Source organism: Trichogramma pretiosum, unplaced genomic scaffold, assembly GCF_000599845.2.
Source record: "Trichogramma pretiosum strain Unisexual culture from Peru unplaced genomic scaffold, Tpre_2.0 scaffold61, whole genome shotgun sequence".
Lineage (NCBI taxonomy): Eukaryota > Metazoa > Arthropoda > Insecta > Hymenoptera > Trichogrammatidae > Trichogramma > Trichogramma pretiosum.
This window is the reverse complement of record NW_019641638.1, coordinates 708290-727636: the sequence shown is the minus strand read 5'-3', so window position 1 is coordinate 727636 and position 19347 is coordinate 708290. Positions and strand designations below refer to the sequence as shown.

Below are 19347 nucleotides of genomic sequence, written 5' to 3'. Positions count from 1 at the left end.
GAAGAAGAAGACAGACGTACACGTAAGACCTTTTTTTTGTGCATTCAAAGCTCTTTCTGCGATTTGTGCGCGCAGAGCTGGTAGTGCGTGTATCCGAGCTCTCTCGCGCACAATACCAGCTATATACATAGATGTGTTCGCAAGTGTACGTCATAATGCAGACGCGTGCGATATATATTGGAATATTGCGAGATCTTTCTCTCGCTTTCTCCCTGCGGGGGGTGTATTCCGAGTACACGTCGAGCGAAATATTTTTATTAGGTATCAGCCTCTTCTCTGTATACAGAGCCAATGCAGTGAATATCTGCATCTGTCTGCACGCGCGTGTGTGTATAGCCTATTTTCCTTTGTCAAAAGCGACGTTGACTTTTTTTGCCCACGCCAACGGTACACGCGCGTGCACGAAGGTATTTACGTAGGTGCACTCGTGTAAAGTATTATTAAAAAAGTAAGTGGGGGGAAATGAAATTTCCGCTCTCCTTTCTGCGATGGATGTTTTTAAATTTGAAATAAACAACGACGACAACGACATCCACACGAGTTATATTATGTACGTGCACTATAGCCCTGTATGTATGTAATTAACACGTGTCGAGTTCTCGAGGTCCGAGAGAGAGAGAGAGGCAGAGTCGAGACGAAGTGTCGCTCTATCGTCACACCACCACCGCACACTGCGAACCGTCGTCGCCGTCGCTATATGCCGTTAACGAGAAGTTAAGGCAGCTCCACTGCTATATATACCTATAGAGCGTTACGTTATGGTACATATAAGACGCGCGTCAAACACGCAACTCGAGGCAGCAGCAGCAGCAGCAGCAGCAGCGACCGACCCGACGCTTAATCACTGCGCGCACTGTGTGAGCTGCACTTCGCAAGCTCTGTACATTGTATATCTGTATATACGGAGCAGACGCGTGATTATGTACACACGTATAGATACAGTAGGTATAGCGAGTCGACGGAGACACAGCGCAGCGAGAGGCTTTATACATATACATAAAGCCCTGTGTGGACAAAAACTTTTAAGCTCGGCGCGCGCTTATATTTACTGCCACGCTCTATACCGCGCGCGGCTGCGTTATAAGCTATATATAAATAGCAAATTGCGCGATGCACAACTACCGTGTGTGCGTGTGCATTCGTATATACATAAATAATGATATAAACTGCCGCGCGAATTCAATTACATTGTGCGTGTACGACTCTCGTGTCTGTCTGTCTGTCTCTCTCTCTCGTGTACCGATAGCTCGTCGAGCGCTGCTGCGAAGCTCTACCTCTGCGCCGCGGCGCACGGGGTCGTTTTGTGTATGTGCATTATATTATACGCGGGGAATTCAGCTGGGCTTTAAGGCGCCGTTGCAGAGCTTAATATTATTCACACACACACGCGCGTGTATACATTTCGTCTCTCTCTCTCTCTCTCTCTCGCTGTATTTATTATAATAATAATACGCGTGCATTAAATTGTAGCAGCATTCGTCGTGATTCTGGCGAGCTTGCGAGCTTGCGACCACCGTTTATCGCGTACGCATTCCCAAAAGCTCTCACACACACACATACACGCCGTGCACGTGCCCGCGCGCTTACGTACACCTTGACACAATTTCGAGCTCGCGAGAGCTGACTGTATGTATTATATCTACAATATTATTATATATATTATTATATATTGTAGCTCATCGAGCTTGCGATGCGATTGCGCTTGTTGCTCATAAACATATACTACATATACATAGCCATTATATACGTGTATCACGAGAGCTCTGCCTCGCAAGCTCGCAAGCTCGCGCATGGCCGACATAATGAGCTTACACCGCAAAGGAAGTGCATGCGTTATATATAGCTGCATATAATACCCCGCGTATAACATACACACGTACACATACACACACACGTGTGTGCAGGTAACGAGGATTCGCGCACACACGGCAGGTACACGATGTCTAGGGTCGCGTGCAACAGGGCCGCGGTGCACAGGGTAGCTTCGGCCCGGAGCTATATAGATGCATACGGAGCAAGAGCAGAGAGAGAAAGCTTATCGTTTGTACAATGTACAAAGCAATTTCTCAAAGCAACTGGTGGCGTCCTTGCGGTATATAGACGCGTTAAACTATCGGTTGCTTCGGGAGCTTTCATTCGATGACTTTTGCTCGCTCTCCTCTCTGTATATATACCTGTATACAAACTGCCACCACTACTACTACTACTACGCCTTTTGTCGATATCGCATGTACACATACACACACAGAAGTACATCTAAGTCGTTTTCCCCGGTACACTACAGCGCGCGTGGCTAACTTGAACTTGCTGCTGCTGCATCGCCCTACCACATTGTATCCATTAACGATTTTGTTGACAGTATAAGAGGGGCGGGATCGAGAGATAAATATATATATAGCGCAGCAGATGCTGCTGCTGCTGCTGCTGAATCCCGGAATTTGATTAGCCGAGTTCTCGGTAGTATATACACAGCAGTGTGCCGAGCGTAACTGCGCCGTATCCTCTCTGTATATGTGTACCATTATGCGATACGTATACGTAGCACACGATGCTGTATTTTAATACGGAGATGTAGATCGTCAAACAGGTGTATATAAGGACGACTGCTTGTGTATACGTGTGTGCCTCTGTGTATGTATATTGAACGATCTGTCTCTCGAGTGGGTATTCGTAAACACTATTACGGCCGACCGACGAGTGGACGTTTCGATTACGCGCGATATATATATCCTCCTCCTCCTCCTTTCCCCCCGACCTCAACCCCGGAGGATGAATGAGGCACTGTGACTTGGCAATATTTGCGATCACGAGTGTAACACGTGCAATAATGATGATATACGGGCCAATATATAGATTATATTGATACCGAGCGTAGTAATGTCATATTACCTTTAGTAATGTCATATGTGGTTTCGAGATTTTTCTCAACTTTTCGAGTCAATTGTATACCGATAAATAGTTTGACCATCGAACGTGAATTTTTAGCAGTGCATAATTTACTTTTCAAAAAAGAGATGAGGTTTTTTATTTAATAAATGACAAATGATATCAGGGTTCTTTACCGAAGAAGTTTTCTTAGCCGATGCTTCGAAATGCACTCTGACGCAATTGTATTGTTACTCAATTAAAAGCAATCGAATTCATTAATTTATTCGTATTTAAATTTTATTTCAGTTTCATTTACAAAATATAATCACACAGAAATTTAACATCTCGCAGTTATTCTTATGCAGCTGCTCGTTGATTTCTAAAAATTAGTTTTTTTCTTTCATACAGTCTTCTTCCAAGCTCGTTCTTCGCTCTTTCACGTATATATTTTAATCTTATTATATTTTTCGTCATTCCGCTATCGAAATCGACTCTAACGTTAAAAGTACGTAATAGCATTTATTAAATGATATTTACGAGGTTAAAGAGGCCAGAACCACCACCGCCGCCGCTCGTTTTTACATTCAATCCGCCGTCCAGAGCACCACCGAATTTCGTCCTGATCGAGTTCTTCAGATTATTGGTGTACTCGGCGATCGAGGCGTGAAGATCCTCGCTGTTCCGGGCTTGATTGTTGTTGTTGTTGTTTAAGTTGTTGAAGTTCAAGCCGAGATTGACTTTGGCGTCGGCGCCCCCCGCGGCAGCTGTTGCAGCGGAAGTGCCCCCCGCCGCGTTATAGCTCAGAGGCTTCGAGATCGCACTCGAGCCACTACTGGCCACTCGCGAAACTTCCGAGAGGATGGACGACGGCAGTACGGAAACGACGACTGCTGCCGAAGACGAGGACGACGACGACGACTCCATCGGTACTTGTTCTTCTCGAACTTCTTCTTCGTCTTTGGTGGACGATTTGATCGTTAATATCTGTTCCGCTAGTCTTTGATTGCTACTGCTGCTGCTGCTGCTCGGCTCTTCCAATATTATTAATCGTTCGATTTCCGGACCAGTCTCGGCTCGGATCGACGACGAAACTCCTTCTTCTCCCTTCGATCCGTCCAAAATCACGAAAATCTCTTGCCTGTCGTCGTCGTTCTCGTCGTCGTTCTTACGAACGATTATTTCGTACTCGACGTTTTGCGTCGGGATCACCCAGCCGAGTTCTTGATTCTCGTCGTTCGATTCCTGCTTCGTAGCTCCATCGTCCACGATTACAATGGATCCGCCGCTTTCTACCGAGCCTGCAGTTTCGGCGGCACCACCGACTCGACCGTTCACGTTGATATTTCCCACGAGACCTGCCGAACCGCTCGCGCGACCGAGCAGCGATCCGATACCACCAACAACCTCGTCGTCGATCGTTGCCCTTTGATCGGCCGCGCCGCCGCCGCCACCAACGTTGAGCTTTCCAGCCAGAGATCCAACGGCTGAACCGAGCAGAGAACCGATTCCACCGGCACCAGCACCACCACCGTTACCGATCAGTTGTCCGCTTCCTTGACCGGAAACGCTCGACTTTCCAAAGCCGGAAAAGTCAAGATTCATTCGGTCTTTCACGTCCTGATGGTATCTGAGCACGGAGTCGATCATACCGCCGAGATCGCTGGAGTGGCCGGCTACGCCCTCCGACGACCATTTCAGCCCCGCCGCGCGATTGGATTGTCCACCGTGAAGCGACGAGCCCAGGCTGACGTGCGAGTGATGCCTCAAACTGCCATCCAGGCCGCTCGATCCCTTGATCCCACCGATGACGGACTTCACAGCCGCGCGCGCGCGATAACGAAAAATGAAGCAAAAAAATTAATTAAATATTATGCACATTTGACGAAATTAAATGCGAGCTATACAGCTGTGTAACTTACAGCTTCGTGATGATCGTGATGGGCTGATACTGTCGTGGCTGTTGCGACGACGAGCAGCAGCAGCCGCGGCAGTGTCAAAAGGATACGCCGCATAATTCCCGACTGCGATGACGAGAGATAGATAGTACGCGGGTGATACGATATATTTTATATCTATGTATGTATGTGTGCGTGTGTGTGTGTGTGTGAAGGAGATCCGGAGAATTATAACGCGCGCGCGGCGACCTGCAATCCGACACCCGGCCAACGGCTATCTGAGGATTTTCGCGCTCCGGTCGAGGCATTTATATAATTCATAATAAGATATTCGTTACGTAATAACGACGATGTTACGCGTCTCGCCTCGCGATTTGCATAAGAATGTAACGAAAAAAAAAAAAAAAAATGAAACGAAATAAAATTTGAAAAAAAAAGAAATAAGGAAATCGTGTGTATAACGACGATTATTAAACACGAAAATCGGTGTCACGGAGGAGCCAAGCGATATACGCGACACAACTGCACACGGTCGAGCGCTGCTGCGGAACATTCTCGTTTTTGCGGCGTGCATTGAAATGTACTCATCGAATTATTGGTTTTTTTTCCCCGAAGCTCGCGAAATCGCCCATACTGCGTGTGTCATGTAGCCGCGCGGGCTATAACGAGGCCTTATCTATTCCGGCAGCGATTCTCCTCGCGCGGAGCCAGAGAGCGTCGTTTCGAAAATAAAAAAAAAATAAAAAAGACAGAAAGAAAGAAAAACTCATTGCGACCGCTTGATTTTAATATAATGCGCGCGACTCGTGTGTAGGTGTGCTTATGTGTTGACTTGCAGCAGCTGTCACGCGTGTTTCATCATACACGATATACAAATGTATCAGAGAGGCAGGACACGTTTGCACATCGCTCGCTCGGCCAGCAGCACGAATCGCAGCGCGAGAGCCGCTGCAGTAGGGAATGTGTTTTTTGCTCTTCTGCGTCCAGCAGCAGCTTTTCCCGCGTATAAATACTTTTTTTTCGCTCTCCGTCGTTTGCCGCTTTTTTTGCATTCGACCGCTCATTATTTTTTCCCATGGTAGTACGAAACTCGATAGTTTTATCGTCCTTTCTCCGTCTCTGCGTGCATCTCTCGAAGCGAGACAGTGCGCGTCTGTCTCTCTATACGCACGCGTGTGTGTGCGGGTGACACGCGGCAACGCCGCTGCCTCTCTGGCTTTGTGACTCTCCTTTATTATTCTTTTTTTTCGTCACCGTCGCTAGTAGTAGTAGTAATAGTAGTGGTACCAGTAGGTTTTGTTCGTGCGAGGGGATGGGGGGGGGNGGGGGGGGGGGGGGGGGGGGGGGGGGGTGGCTGGCGTGTATAATAACGAACGAGATTCCGCGTCGTCGTCGTCGTCGTCGCTGCCGCGGGTATTGAATTCCTTTGAATATTCGCGCGACGAGCTATATAGTCATACACGATGTGTGTCCCCGTATATACGCCGTCGTGCATAATATATGCGTGTGAGATCGATATATGCATGTATAACGTAATAATACACGCGCGCAGCTGATGACACCTGCTTTGACGATGATTATTTGCCGTAATATACGCATGTTTATACGTGATTTCGTCGCGCGGCTCCGTTGGGGGATAGGACGACGATGATGATGATGATGCATCTGTGTGTGTGTGACCATGCAGCTTGTATACACGCGCTTTATTGATTTTCCGCGGACAAATGCGCGCGATATCTGGTTGCATTAAATTTTCACGATTATGGCATTTTAGGGGGGCGAAATTTCATCTCTGTACTCGCGCACTCTGTGTTGTGTGTACATAATACATACATGACCGATTCTCCGACGAATCGTGCGAACACGACTCGAATGATCATTTTTTTTTTATTCTTTTTTTTTCGCGTCATCGTGTACGGAGAAAGTGATCCGAGAATTATATCGGAGAATACTTTTTCGTTCGTTAAATTTTTCACCGCGCGCGTTTGAATTTTTTGCGATAGCTCGGGATTATATCGATTCCATTTACGAATATTTAGAAGGCTGCGCGCCCCGTGCCGTATACTTCTTTGTGACAATGTGAGAAAGCCGCTCTGAATTATTTGGGCGGTGCAGGCAGGCTGCTGCAGCTGCGGATCGAACGTGATTAGATTTTTCGAGCTTTATGTTTCTCGCGACAGATGCTACTAGCGCGAGCTTTCGGAGTAGTGCTCGGGGATCCTTTTAGAATGATTTATTTTTTTTTTTTTGTTGTCTAAAAGCTTTTGATGAAGAAGTCATAGATCCTTTTTTTTCGAAAGATTGAGAGACTTTGACAAAAGGAACATCAGAGAGAAGGGCTTAAAAATTTTAATAATAAAAAAAAAGAAGAATTTTAGACACACCCTATTCCGACAGAGAATCCACCATATACACCATCGCTAAGCGAGATCGCTTTAAAACGCGTATATTGCACGGAGCGAGCCTCGCGGCGCTAAAAGTCCGTCACGCGTGCGTTCGTATAACACAGTTACACATTACGAGCGAGTTAGCGGCGTGTATATACGAAACAAAATTACGGCGTCGGAAAAAAGAAGTACACACGTAAACGTTTATAACGCGCTCGTATGGATGATTTTCATTCGCTGCTGCTGCAGAGCTTATATCTCGAGAGTCGGAGCTGCGTCGCGCGAGAATTAACGCATTGTTAAGGACACACTACTCGCGAGGCAATGGGCCGCGGCGCGCAGAGTCGAGAGACGGTAAAATTTTTAATGAGACGCGCAACTTCCCCGCGCTTGTAAAATATATGTTACTATGTGGATGTTTATAAAGAGAGCTTCACTCGTGTAGTTTTCGTTTTAGAGTACGAATTTTTATTTTCACTTCATATATAAATTATTATTATTATTATTACAATCGTTATAAACTACTTCGCCGTCATCAAAGACTCGCTCTCCTCCTCCTCCTCCTCCATTAATTACTGAGGCAACACTTCGACTTGGATATTTCCGAGCTCCTGAGGTAGCTGCTGCTGACCAGCACCACCCAACAGTCCGCTCAAACCGCCTCCACCACCCCGCTGCTGCTGTCCGCCGAAGATGTTGAGATTGCCTCGAAATCGGCCGCTGTTGCTGGTCTCGCCGGCGACGTTGCCGCTGCCCGAGCCGGTTCCCGTCGCCACGGGCTGGGCGAAGCCCAGTCTCTCGGCGATCCCGTTCATGATGCCCTTCAGCGCGTTGGCCAGCTCGAGCTCGTACTCGAGATTGGCGTCGTAGTTCGGCAGGTACTGCGAGTACTGGGGAAAAGAAAAAGAAAAAGTTTTTCGATCGCGATTATATGAGAGAGAGAGATTAGAGAAAAGTAAAAAAGTAGAGTTAAGTATGCTTACGGCGGCCAGGCGTTCCCTGCCACCCTCGCCGCGCTGCTTCTTCTCCGAGGTAGCCGAGACGGCGCAGACGACGACGCAGAGCAGTGCAAATCCGAGAAATACGGTTTTCATGTTCGCAAAAGTATAGGACGAATAAAAAAAAGGGATAAGAACGAAGAGAGGAGTAGTATATAATCCTTGCTAATGGATAAAAAATCTGACACTCGATCTCTCCTCTCTTTTGGATATCTCTCTCTCTTTCTCTCCGCTCTACTGAGCTCTTCGATATTCGACTGTTACTATCGGCTCGTTTCTTCCGCCGGCTCTTTTATATCTATCCATCGGCCTCTCCTCCTGTTTATTGCCTACCTCTCCGCGCAGACCGATTTCGAACAATACACACGAAACGCTGGGGGCAGTCGATTTACGTACATCGTTTTTTTTTATTTTTGTTTCGAACAAAAGAAAAATGGCCATAAAATCGCGCGCGGGGGCCTCGAATAATAAACGATGAATACTCGTCTCGCGCGCGCGTATTCCGCACTCGACTGAATTACTAATACTCGACACACAGACGCGCGCAAACGTACACATATAGACGCAGAGACGCGGAGTAGCTCGGAGTATTATCTCACGCGTAAAACTCGCGCGGGGCTATCTATGCAAATTCTCGAGTTTCCCAGTATAATATCTGACGCAGCAGATAGCGAGCAAGCCGCAGCAGCACACACAGACACACACAGCACAGTTCCAAGTAACTATATATTATACATTTTCCGAGTAAAATATGTATTTTTCAATCTCTTTCTCTCTCTCATTCGGTGAGTGTATATAGTCGCGTCATAGAGGAGGCAAAAGCTGCGCGCAAGCACCCGATGACGCAAATTACTCCGCGCTTGATTTCTCGTATTATCGCGCTCGCGACGACGACGACGACAAATTCGACGACGTAATTTTTTTTTCCTCTTTTTTCGTCTTTATTTTATACCTTTTCGGCTACTACGCGTCGATATGACTCGAACGAGTGGTTGATAGTATTAAACGAAAAATGGAGAGAGAGAGAGAGAGCGATAGACAGAAATAAAGTATCGAATTTCGCAAAGGCAAACGAGTGACATATATTATTCCGGAGGGCCAATGTGCACATCGTAAAGCGTCGGTGCCCCAATGCCCTCGTATATATAGCCGAGCAATCGTCTATACGTATATACATTACGTATACGTTATAAGAGCAGCGATTCGCACCTGATCTCGAGGCTCTTCTCTCTATATGTAAGCGTAACTTTATTGCCTCGTTACATCGTTCCTCTTCGTCGTCGTCGTCTTCTACTACACGGCAACTCGTCTCTCTCTCCCTTTTTCCCCGAGCTTTTTGGTCAATGGGGCAATACCGAGTGTCTGAAGTGTATGTATGTGTGTTGGAGGAAAAAAGAGAGACACACACAGCGAGAGCGTGAGAGCTAAAGCTCGAACCTAATGCCTCGGACTTAACAGTCAAGACACGTCGACGTGTCTATCCTCGTCGTCGTCGTCGGCGTCGAGTGGCGAGCTCAAGGGGGCCGACGTGTACGACTTTTATCTTCTCTCTCTCGCTTGTGTGCTGCTTCCTCTCTACCCTGTGCCTTTTTTTGCGCGCACCGCCCGAGCGTATATGGACTTGCCTTTGGTGGTCGAGAGGGCTGTATAGCAGCCACTTTAGATTTTTTTTTGCTTTCCCCCCCGCCACACGCCTATATATACCTCGACTCCTTTTTAGCTGCTGCTGCTGCTGTTGTTGTTATTAAGAATTTCGATCGATAAAAAAAGGCATGCGAGTTACACGTACACACACACACACATTGTTCGTGAGCCCTCGAGCTTTGGAGCTTTCGTCGTACACGCGTGGACCCATTATATAAGAATATTATAGACGTAGACTTACATAAAACGTAAAAATAATAAGTCTCCTCCTCTTTGCGTTGAGGCCATATATAGAGGGGCTAATGCTGCTGCGTATAAACTCGCACACACGCATCGAAAGTTTGAAACTTTATCTTATTTATTTATCATTCGCAGCGAGCTCGTTTCCGTGCATACGCGATACGCCCCGATCAATCACCGTGATATACATTCTTTTTTTTTACCTTCTCTCTCTCCCTCTGTGTCTCTGTACTACTATATAACTGCGCGCACAGAGAGACAGAATGAAAAAAAAGTGCGCAACGCGTGTATATATCGTATAAATTCGGCGCGCACAATACGTATATACGTACGCGCGTATATTTTGAAAAACGTATTTTTCGATGTGTGTCTTTGAAATATCGCAAAGTTCCATTCGTCGTCGCTCGAGCCGGATAATTAAAAAAGTTATTCGATTAAAAATCATTTTCGCGCGGCAGTCAAGCTCGATCTATCTATCTCTATCTCTATCTCACGGTCGTTGTATTTTATAAATATAAAAAGTCAAACAACAAACTCGTCTATATTTGATACAGGTTCGGGACGATCTCTCTCTGTACGTATGTGTGTGTATAAGCTTTGTTTACCGATTGCCATCATAATCGAATAGTAAATTTCACGTGTGCGCAGCAGCAGCAGCAGCTCGAAACGACGGACGGGGTGGGGTGCAAATGGTTGAAAGAAGGGTCAAAAGCGTTTTATCGACTTTCTGCGATCGCCGCCGCTGCCGCCGACGTTCCTGCTTGGTCAGAGAGCGAGAGAGAGGAGAAAAGCACTTCAAACTACACACATTGTTCTCTCTCTCTCTCTCTCTCACTTTTCTGTCGATACATACACATTCGAGCGCTGTTCGGCTCTTGGTCTATATAAACAACAATGGGCTGCGAAATTACATAATTTCGTTTGCCCGGAGATCAATTTTTGCGCGCCCCCGTGTCAGCGTATAGTAACGCTATATAATATAGAGATAGAGTGACAGGCAAAATCAATATTTTATCGAGAGAGCTCGTGTATATATACACAAAACATCGTATTCGCTGCCGTACCGGACCCACTCTCGACCGAGTGACTGCATTAAGATCCTTTTCCCGCCCGCCCGCCCGAAAAAAAAAGGAATGAACAAAAGAAGTTTCGGAGGGTGAAAATAACGCAAAAACAAAAATTCGAAAGCGAATTTCTCAGCGGGTGGCTGTAATATACACGGAATGTGGTAACAGGTGGCTGCTTTTTCTCTCTTTCTTTCTCTTTCTCGAAGCACTCGAAGATACAATACAGGCGGAAAAATGGAAATTCAATGCCTCGGTCCACTGGCTTATTAGGAAATGTATATTATATATCTTATAGAAGTGTGACGCTCGGAGAGTGTCGTTATCGCGTATTATAATAATTGCCCACGTTACGACGTTTCCGTGGAGAAAACGAGGAAGGAAAAGATGAAGAAGACCCATATACGTATTGTGTATATAAACCGTTGCTGGAATCCAATGGTGTAAATCAGCAGTAAGATATATTACAGGGTCTTACGTGATTAACGAGCCTCGCGTCTCGACAGCCGTACTGCATTACAATTTTTATATTACATTATGCAAAAAAAAATATATACAATCAATCGATTCGGAAAAAGTGAAGAAAAGGGGGAAGGGCTAAAAATATTATCGCGCGATACAACGACGAAGAGGAGGGAAAAAAAACAACGGAAATAGTTTTGCGCGCGGTCGCGAGTACGCGTTTAAACTCGGATGAATTTATGGGTTAAGGTCGTCGTCGTCTCTACTCACGCTGCAGCACGCGCTGTGTTTTATGCGTCGTACGTGTGTACGTATAAAATAAAAAGCAATGGTCGAAAAAAAGTAAAAAAAAAAAAAATATTTACCCGTTGTGTCGTATATACGCGTAATATAAATCGGATATTTCGCGTGTACAGACTTTTCTTCTTCTTCTTGCTCGTCTTCTCTGTTATTTTTTTTTTCTTCACTCGTATCTATAATCTCGCTCGCTCTGGTGAAAAATGGCTTGGAGGCATTTATAGCGCGTAGAGAGACGACGACGACGAGGACGACGACTCTCGGATACGCCGCGCGCGGCAGAGTAGAAGAATGATACCTTACAACGTATTACACACACACACAGAAGGAAGAAAGAAAGAAGAGAGGAGGAAGAGAGAGAGAGAAGAAACTTGTCGTCGTGGCCCTCTCTCTCTGCTCGAACACAAAAGTCCCCGCGTGTCATTTGTCTCTTTAGGGAAGGAAAAGCTCCCGGTGTGTTCTTAAAGACTCATATATTTACGTTCTTTTAGCGCGCGGAGAGCACACGCAAATATACACACACACACACAGAGACACGGACACTTACGCATTAGCTCTGAATTATTGAGAAAGCTCGCAGTGCGACGCATTATATTCCACGAGCTGCTTCTTTTTTTTCCCAGTAGTTTAGTCTTTCGCGCGACCGAGAGAGAGAGAACCAAAAACTTCAGCTCGCGCGCGCGGAACGTCATACCAATTTTTTTTCTCTTCTTCTTTTCCGTACACACACACAAACACACATACACGTACGAGTCTTCTTACTCCGTCTCCAGGTGGTCGTTTCTAAAAAGTTTCAACCCTCGACGTGTACCGGGGATGCGACCCGATGAAATATTGTACGTTACGGACAAAGTCTTTGAAGTTTAATATTATTCACGGGTCATCGTGTATAACCACATACTATGTACATGCACAAACACGTGTGCGTGTGTGTATACTTGCGTATTTATACACGGACGACAACATCGTATATAATACACACAAACACACACACACACACACTTACTCGCTAATGATCCTCTCTTTTTCTTTTGTCTCTCTCGTACGTGTGTGTGTGTGTGTGTGTGTTTGCGCAACGGTCAGAGCCCTTGTATACAGAGACGAGTCTTCGTCATTTTTTGTTAGAAATATAAACTCGCTGGGCCGTATACCGTCGTCGTGCTCCAAAGGCAAGTCTATAATATACAAAATATGCCGGTTTTTTTTTTTTGGCTCGCAAAGTCAATTTTCATAATGAAAAATAAATGAAGATCGTCGCGTAAGATGATAATATAAAAAAAAAAGGAAAGCGAACGAGGTATCGAATTTATTATGCGCTTCTGCTTTTTTACAAATTGAAAATTCCAATTTCTGTTTCCCCTCACTTTCATGAGTACAAAAAAAAAAAAAAAACTAGTGGATAGCAGAAGGATGAGGAATATCGCGCGAGAAGATCGTCTCGTCCTTTTTTTTTCTCATCCTCCTCCTCCTGCTGCAGCAGAGCTCCAGGGTTCTCTCTCTCTCTCTGTGCGCAGTCACGGAAATAGATATATATCTTACCCACAGCAGCAGCAGCAGCAGCGGCGGCGGCAATGATACAGACCGCAGCTGTTGTATGGCGCGCAGCTATTATTCCTCTGCCAATAACCGATCGTGATTTATCGCGAGCAGTTTTTCTTTACATATACACAGCAGACGTATAGATATATAGATGCATGTTTCATTCTCATCGGTAGCTGGGCTAGGTATGCTCATCGATTCGTCTCCTTTTTCTCTTTCTCTTTCCCTTCTTGCAGGAGGAAAGGGAGGATGAAAGAAAGAGAGATAGGAATCTTTGTAAAGGCTGAATATTAATTTTCTCTCAAGCTGGGCTCGCGTATCCGCTTGTACTACTCTCTCTCTCTCTCCCTCTCCCCCTCGTCCCCTGTGGGCCTCTTTGTTTCAAGAATTTCGCTGTAGCCGAGTATATAGATATTTTCTCCTTTTTCCCGGTTTCGTGGGCGCGCGTGTCTCTAATACACAAGTATGGCTCTGTGAAAACAGGAACGGCACGCGCTCGGGTTCTAATTTATGCTCCGACTTAATTTTTCAAAAACAAAAAAAAGGGAACGAAGAAAGATAGACTAGACCGCGAGGGAAATTATCGGTGGCGGCGGCGGTGTGGCTTACAGCAGCTCCAAGATACTAATAATAATAATAATAATAATAATAATAACGATAATAACGATAAAGATGAAAGGCAAAAAAAATAAGCTCTCCGATACTTGGTCGGTCGTTCGGTCGTCGTTCAATTTTCTCATTTATTATTAGCTTCATGAATATTTAATCGCAGCAGCATCATCATCAGCATCATCATCATCAGTTGAACGAACCTTATATACCTCGGGGCAGAGGCGGGCTAAATCCACGCGATGCCATATATAGCTAGTATCACTGGCCCGAAAACGTACACAGCCGCCTAATGCTCGCGCGCATGGCAGGCAGCCAATAAACGCCGCGCGTAATAATATGATGATATTGCCCCTCTCTCTCTCTCTCTCTCTCTCTCTACACTGCCGATGTGTACGAGTAGGTTAGTGTGTGCCTCGTGTTAAGCCTCACGAAAATCCTTATTAAGACGAGCCTTCGATGCAAATAATAATATGCGAGGGAGAGTATTTACATAATCACGCGCCAAGTATCCTTCGACTTCATGCACCTCCGCAGAGAGAGAGAGAGAGAGAGAGAGAGAGAGAGAGAGAGAGAGAGAGAGAGCTTCGTTGTGTACGTATTTTATCATCGTATTATATACGACGATGATGCGCGGCGAGCATCAAACGAACCGTAAAATTCAATTTGGGTGGAGGAGGATGATGATGGTGGTATCGACGTCGTCGTCGGGCGGCGGCGCATAAAATATTTCTCTCCCGCCCCACACGACGTGCGCTCCGGTAATATACATAAACGTACGTTATATACAAGATTCTTCCTTTCTTTCTCTCTTATCTTTGATATATGTATACAATGATTTTCATCGTCTTCGTCGTCGTCGCGACGCTGCTGCTGCTCAGCCACTACTGCCACGTATATGTTTAAGCATTAGTTTGACGAGCGCAAACACAGAAATGCTCTTTGCAAACTCGATTTATTATACGACTCGGTGCAGCAGCACCACCACACGTACCCACACACGCTCTTATATATATAGATATATAACATCGGTCAAGCTACGGGGTCTGTCGTAAACGCCCTTATACTACTTGTTATACCATGCGGAGGGTGGTGGCGGCGGCGGAGGCGGAGGCAACAGATGTCTTGGCCGGTTATATACGGTACGGTGCGTAATCCTCGACTCGCACTCCTCGCTGCGTAGCAAAGTTTAGTTTCTCGACGCGAGTTTCGGGCGTTATTTACCTCGGCTATACTACAGAGAGAACCCGAGAGACGTGCGAAATGGATGAATGACTCTTGTTACGTATGTATGTATGTATACACACATACGTGTGTGTGTGTAAGTTCATTTGCGCGGTGCGGCGCGGCTCGTTTCGTTGACTGACCTCCATTGGATTTGCGGTAACTGTCGCGCGCCCGTCGACGTTTGATTGTAAAGCCAAAAACACGAATTCATTCGCACACCAACATGCACACAGGCACACTACACAAGACAAATAACATAATTTACACCACGCGTACGCGCGCAAACTCGGGCGATGTGTATAAATGCGTGCTGCAGTACGTGGCGGCGCCACAGCGAGAGCTAATTTATACACCGCCCCAAATTGCGCGCGTACCGGTATAAATAATTTAGAAATCATGTGTGCGCAAGTCGACGCTGTTTGCATTTGAACCCAATTAAATGTTTATTCCCCCTTATTACCACGTATTATATTATTTTGATCGTTATTAGATTGAATGTTTATAACAAAAAGAAAAAATATTTACGTTGCATCGATCGATCGAGAGATAAAAATGACGAATAAATAAAAATAATAATATTACGATATGCATTAGATTTGATACCCTTTAAATATATATAGGACACCAAAGTGTCTGTGTATCCTTTAAAAGCACAAAAAGCCAAAATATGTTCAAGTACATAATTTTTCGCAAGATAAATGAATGTAACCTACCCTACCCCCTGACCCCCTCTTGCATACTTCGCCATTGATAGAATGGTCGAATTCCCATGAATATACATATTTGTTGTTGTAGCTGTGTCTGACCATAGAGCTGACTCGTACCACTTGAACATGCATATATTAATGAATATACAGTAGAAAATCCCGCGCGGAGTTACATATTTATTTAAATCTCTTTTTTTTTTCGTTGTCCTTTTTTTTTAATGGAAAGAGAGAGCAACACACGCGGATTTACACACAAATTAAAAATGAAAAAAAAAGTACAAAAAAAAAGGAAAAAAAAAATTAATTCAACATTTATTTTACAAATGAGAGAAGTTAAAAAAAAACAACAACAGCAACAAAACAGAAAAAAAACAGTTCGTGTGTATGTGTTGTTTTTCAGGTTGGCCCGTGCGTTATTGCCATGCGATGTCGCTGCCAAGCCCAAGACTTCGACACTACAGGTCGAGCATAATATCCATCTTCTGGGATTATATTATACACTTTTCTTCTCCATCTCTCTCTCTTTCTCTCTGCCTCTCTCTCTCTTTTTTCTCTACTCTCTGCGCCAATTTTGTTTTATAATTATATTTCTCACGTTTTAAAATTCATCTCTCTCTCTCTCTCTCTCTTTCACCGTTACTGTAAACATAGAAATGGCACAATCAAAACCGTCGCACCTATCTCTTTTCGCCTCTATAGTGTACATCACGAAGCGTCTCACTCTCCGGGCTGTAGCATTATCATTGTAATATGTTTCGTGTGCTGCAGTTTAATACTCGCGCCTTTTATGAATGACTAGCTCTCGTAGTACATTGTATACTCGCATGTGTGTTTTATCGTTCGATGTGTGTAGTATTATACCTATGTATGCACGACAAACATGTATTTTCGGAACAATGCTCGAGCGCATTGTTTTCATCAATGCTTCAAAAATGACTTCTCTCTCTCTCGCTGTACATATAGCTGTCTCTATATTTTGCTCTCTTTCACTCGCGCGTACGGTTAATACGCGAATGCTCGATAATAACAACAGCAACTCCGATGCTCTTTTCAGCTTTTCATCGCGAAACGTTGAATTTTGCGCAAATCGGTACGTATGTCGGGCCGCTGCGTTGCTGCCGCTGCTATATTATATTATAATACGATGATCGCCGCGCGCGCTCTCATTTTCTCTGTATACACATATATATATATATATCATCATAATTTTGTAATTTAACGACGCGCACGTGCCGCGCGTCTGCGCGCTGAATTATGTATTATGAATATGTATATAATCGCCCACGAGCTTTCGACGTAATAGAATAGATATACACGCGCATTATATACGAATTTATAATATGCAAATGGCCGGGGCATCTCGTTGACTCGATTTTCGTGCGCTTTTTATTGCCCGCGTGCGGTGTCTTTTGATTTATTCATCGCGTGTACCCTCACCCACGCGTGCAATTACGTCATTGATAATCGATCGATTATTCAATTTTGTCGTTGTCGTCGTTGTTTTTATGGTTTTTTTTTTTTTTTTTATAATCTTAATGCNATTTTATGGTTTTTTTTTTTTTTTTTAATAATCTTAATGCGTGTCGCATAAATGCTCGATATCGCAAAAGCGCCACTTGTCGCGCGCGTCACGTTTGATTTCGTCGAAAATTGATTTTCATCGCGTTTATACATTAAGCTCGGCCGTATTATTATTATTATACAAACAAGCGGAAAACGGCATGATATAGACAGCACGAATGCATCACTCGCTATAAATGTGTGTCAATCCTGTAACTCTGTGTGCTATATATGAAATTACCGTCGACTCGAATCTCAAAAGAAACAAAAAATTACATAGAATATACGAAGCTATCTAAAAAAAATACACTAGTTAATGCGGATCCTCTCGCGATCCTATTTTTTTTTTCGGCATCTCGTGTGCTTGCAGAACTATGACGGCGATCTGCTTCGTTTGCAACCTGCCGATCCTGAGCCACCAGGTCGGCCTGGTATGGCAGGGCGGCAACGGATGGGACGACCTCGTCCGCGAACAAGTCGAAGAGTCCACCTTGAAGCAGCGTCTGGGTAAGCATAATAATAATGAAGAATCGCGGATAGAGAAACCACCGCCGGCGGTGCCGAACCGCGTGTAGTTATGCTGCGCTCGCGATCCTCGTCATCATCATCATCATCATCATCGTGCATTATATGCGCTTAAACAATTTTCACGCTGGGTATATAATCGTATACACAGCTATTTCGCCTCTCTCTCGTAATTCGCTCGGGCGCAGCAGTTTCTAAAACTATTCGGTACGGAGGATCAGCCTCGATCGTTGCTGCTGCTGCGTGCGCGTAAGCGCGATATTATATATACTTAACGTACGATACAGAAACGACGGCTATGTGAAAATAGCTTCGTTAAAGTATGCGTTTCTCCTTCGCCCATATATAGCGGGTAGGTAAAAGAAAGCGCTGAATTCCTGCACCCGTTCAATTCCAATTGCCATCGCGCGTCGAATACCTTCGTGTAATTACACATTTTACATTGAAATTTATTATCATTACGATGTGTGCTAATTTAGGTGCGGGTCGACGAGACTCGGCGGCGCAGATCTCGCCGCCGGGCGAGCTGCAGGAGCCGTCGCCCATAGCCCAGGGCCGTCGGCGTCGCTCCTCGCTGGCCCAGCTCACGGACATCTTGCGCGAGCTCAGGCCCGGCGGACTGTCCAAGCAGCAGCAGGGCGGCAGCCAGCGCAGCAGCACGAAGCTGTCGAGGCGCGAGACACTGGCCGACATCGCCAAGTCGCAGCCCTGGGCGAGGCAGACGACCACCTGCACGACGACCACCGATGGAGGAGGCGGGGGAGGTGGAGGACTGTCGGCGGCGTTCGGTAAGAGACGCGAGAGCTCGGTGGACAGCGGCATCAGGAGCAGCGCGGCCAGCAACAAGTCCACTACGAGGAGGGACTCGGCCTTCAGCGATTTTAAGAACGATCTGGCCAGGTTGTGGGGCAAGAAGGAGGACAAGTCGCAGCAGCAGCAGCCGCCCACGGTCATATCGCCCACGAGGAGAGGTGCGTATATTGGGAAAAAAGAGGCGGAAAGAAAAATAAGAGGTGCTATACTGACGAGGAGGTCACTTCGGCTCTTTACAGATTTGTCCAAAAAATTTTAATACTTTTTTACTCAATAATACTTGGATAGAAAATCGCAAAGATTTTTAAATAAAACAGAAAACACTTTCAACATAATGGGACTCGAATCAAGCATAGGAAGCTTTATTATTATGTATCAGGAGACCTCGAAACATTTTTGGAAAAGGTTCATTATTTAGAGCTGAAATGATCTCCTTGTTAGTGTCTTGCTACAGCATAGTTCTCGTTCGCATTGCTGCTCTCGACACTGCGAGTTATTTTTAAATCAATTAT

The 19347-nt window shown here is 45.3% G+C and overlaps 3 protein-coding genes across 6 annotated transcripts in view; 1 reads left to right on the top strand and 2 right to left on the bottom strand.

Annotated features, from left to right (window-relative positions):
* Positions 1-19347, top strand: part of LOC106654195 — a 126893-nt gene that overhangs the window by 50990 nt on the left and 56556 nt on the right. For all 4 annotated transcript variants that reach the window (XM_023459476.1, XM_023459475.1, XM_023459478.1 and 1 more), the window contains exons 2-4: positions 16338-16398; positions 17868-18004; positions 18502-18993. In XM_023459476.1, coding sequence (XP_023315244.1) covers positions 16364-16398; positions 17868-18004; positions 18502-18993 — 664 coding nt within the window. In that variant the 5' untranslated portion in view covers positions 16338-16363. The remainder of the gene's footprint in view (positions 1-16337; positions 16399-17867; positions 18005-18501; positions 18994-19347) is intronic.
* Positions 3140-5088, bottom strand: LOC106654141 (putative mediator of RNA polymerase II transcription subunit 17). The gene is made up of 2 exons (XM_014373866.2): positions 4788-5088; positions 3140-4680 (listed from the first exon to the last, which is right to left on the bottom strand). Exons 1-2 carry the CDS (start codon positions 4878-4880, stop codon positions 3391-3393), a joined length of 1383 nt encoding a protein of 460 aa, XP_014229352.1. The 5' UTR covers positions 4881-5088; the 3' UTR covers positions 3140-3390.
* Positions 7593-8421, bottom strand: LOC106654155. The gene is made up of 2 exons (XM_014373881.2): positions 8134-8421; positions 7593-8040 (listed from the first exon to the last, which is right to left on the bottom strand). Exons 1-2 carry the CDS (start codon positions 8242-8244, stop codon positions 7723-7725), a joined length of 429 nt encoding a protein of 142 aa, XP_014229367.1. The 5' UTR covers positions 8245-8421; the 3' UTR covers positions 7593-7722.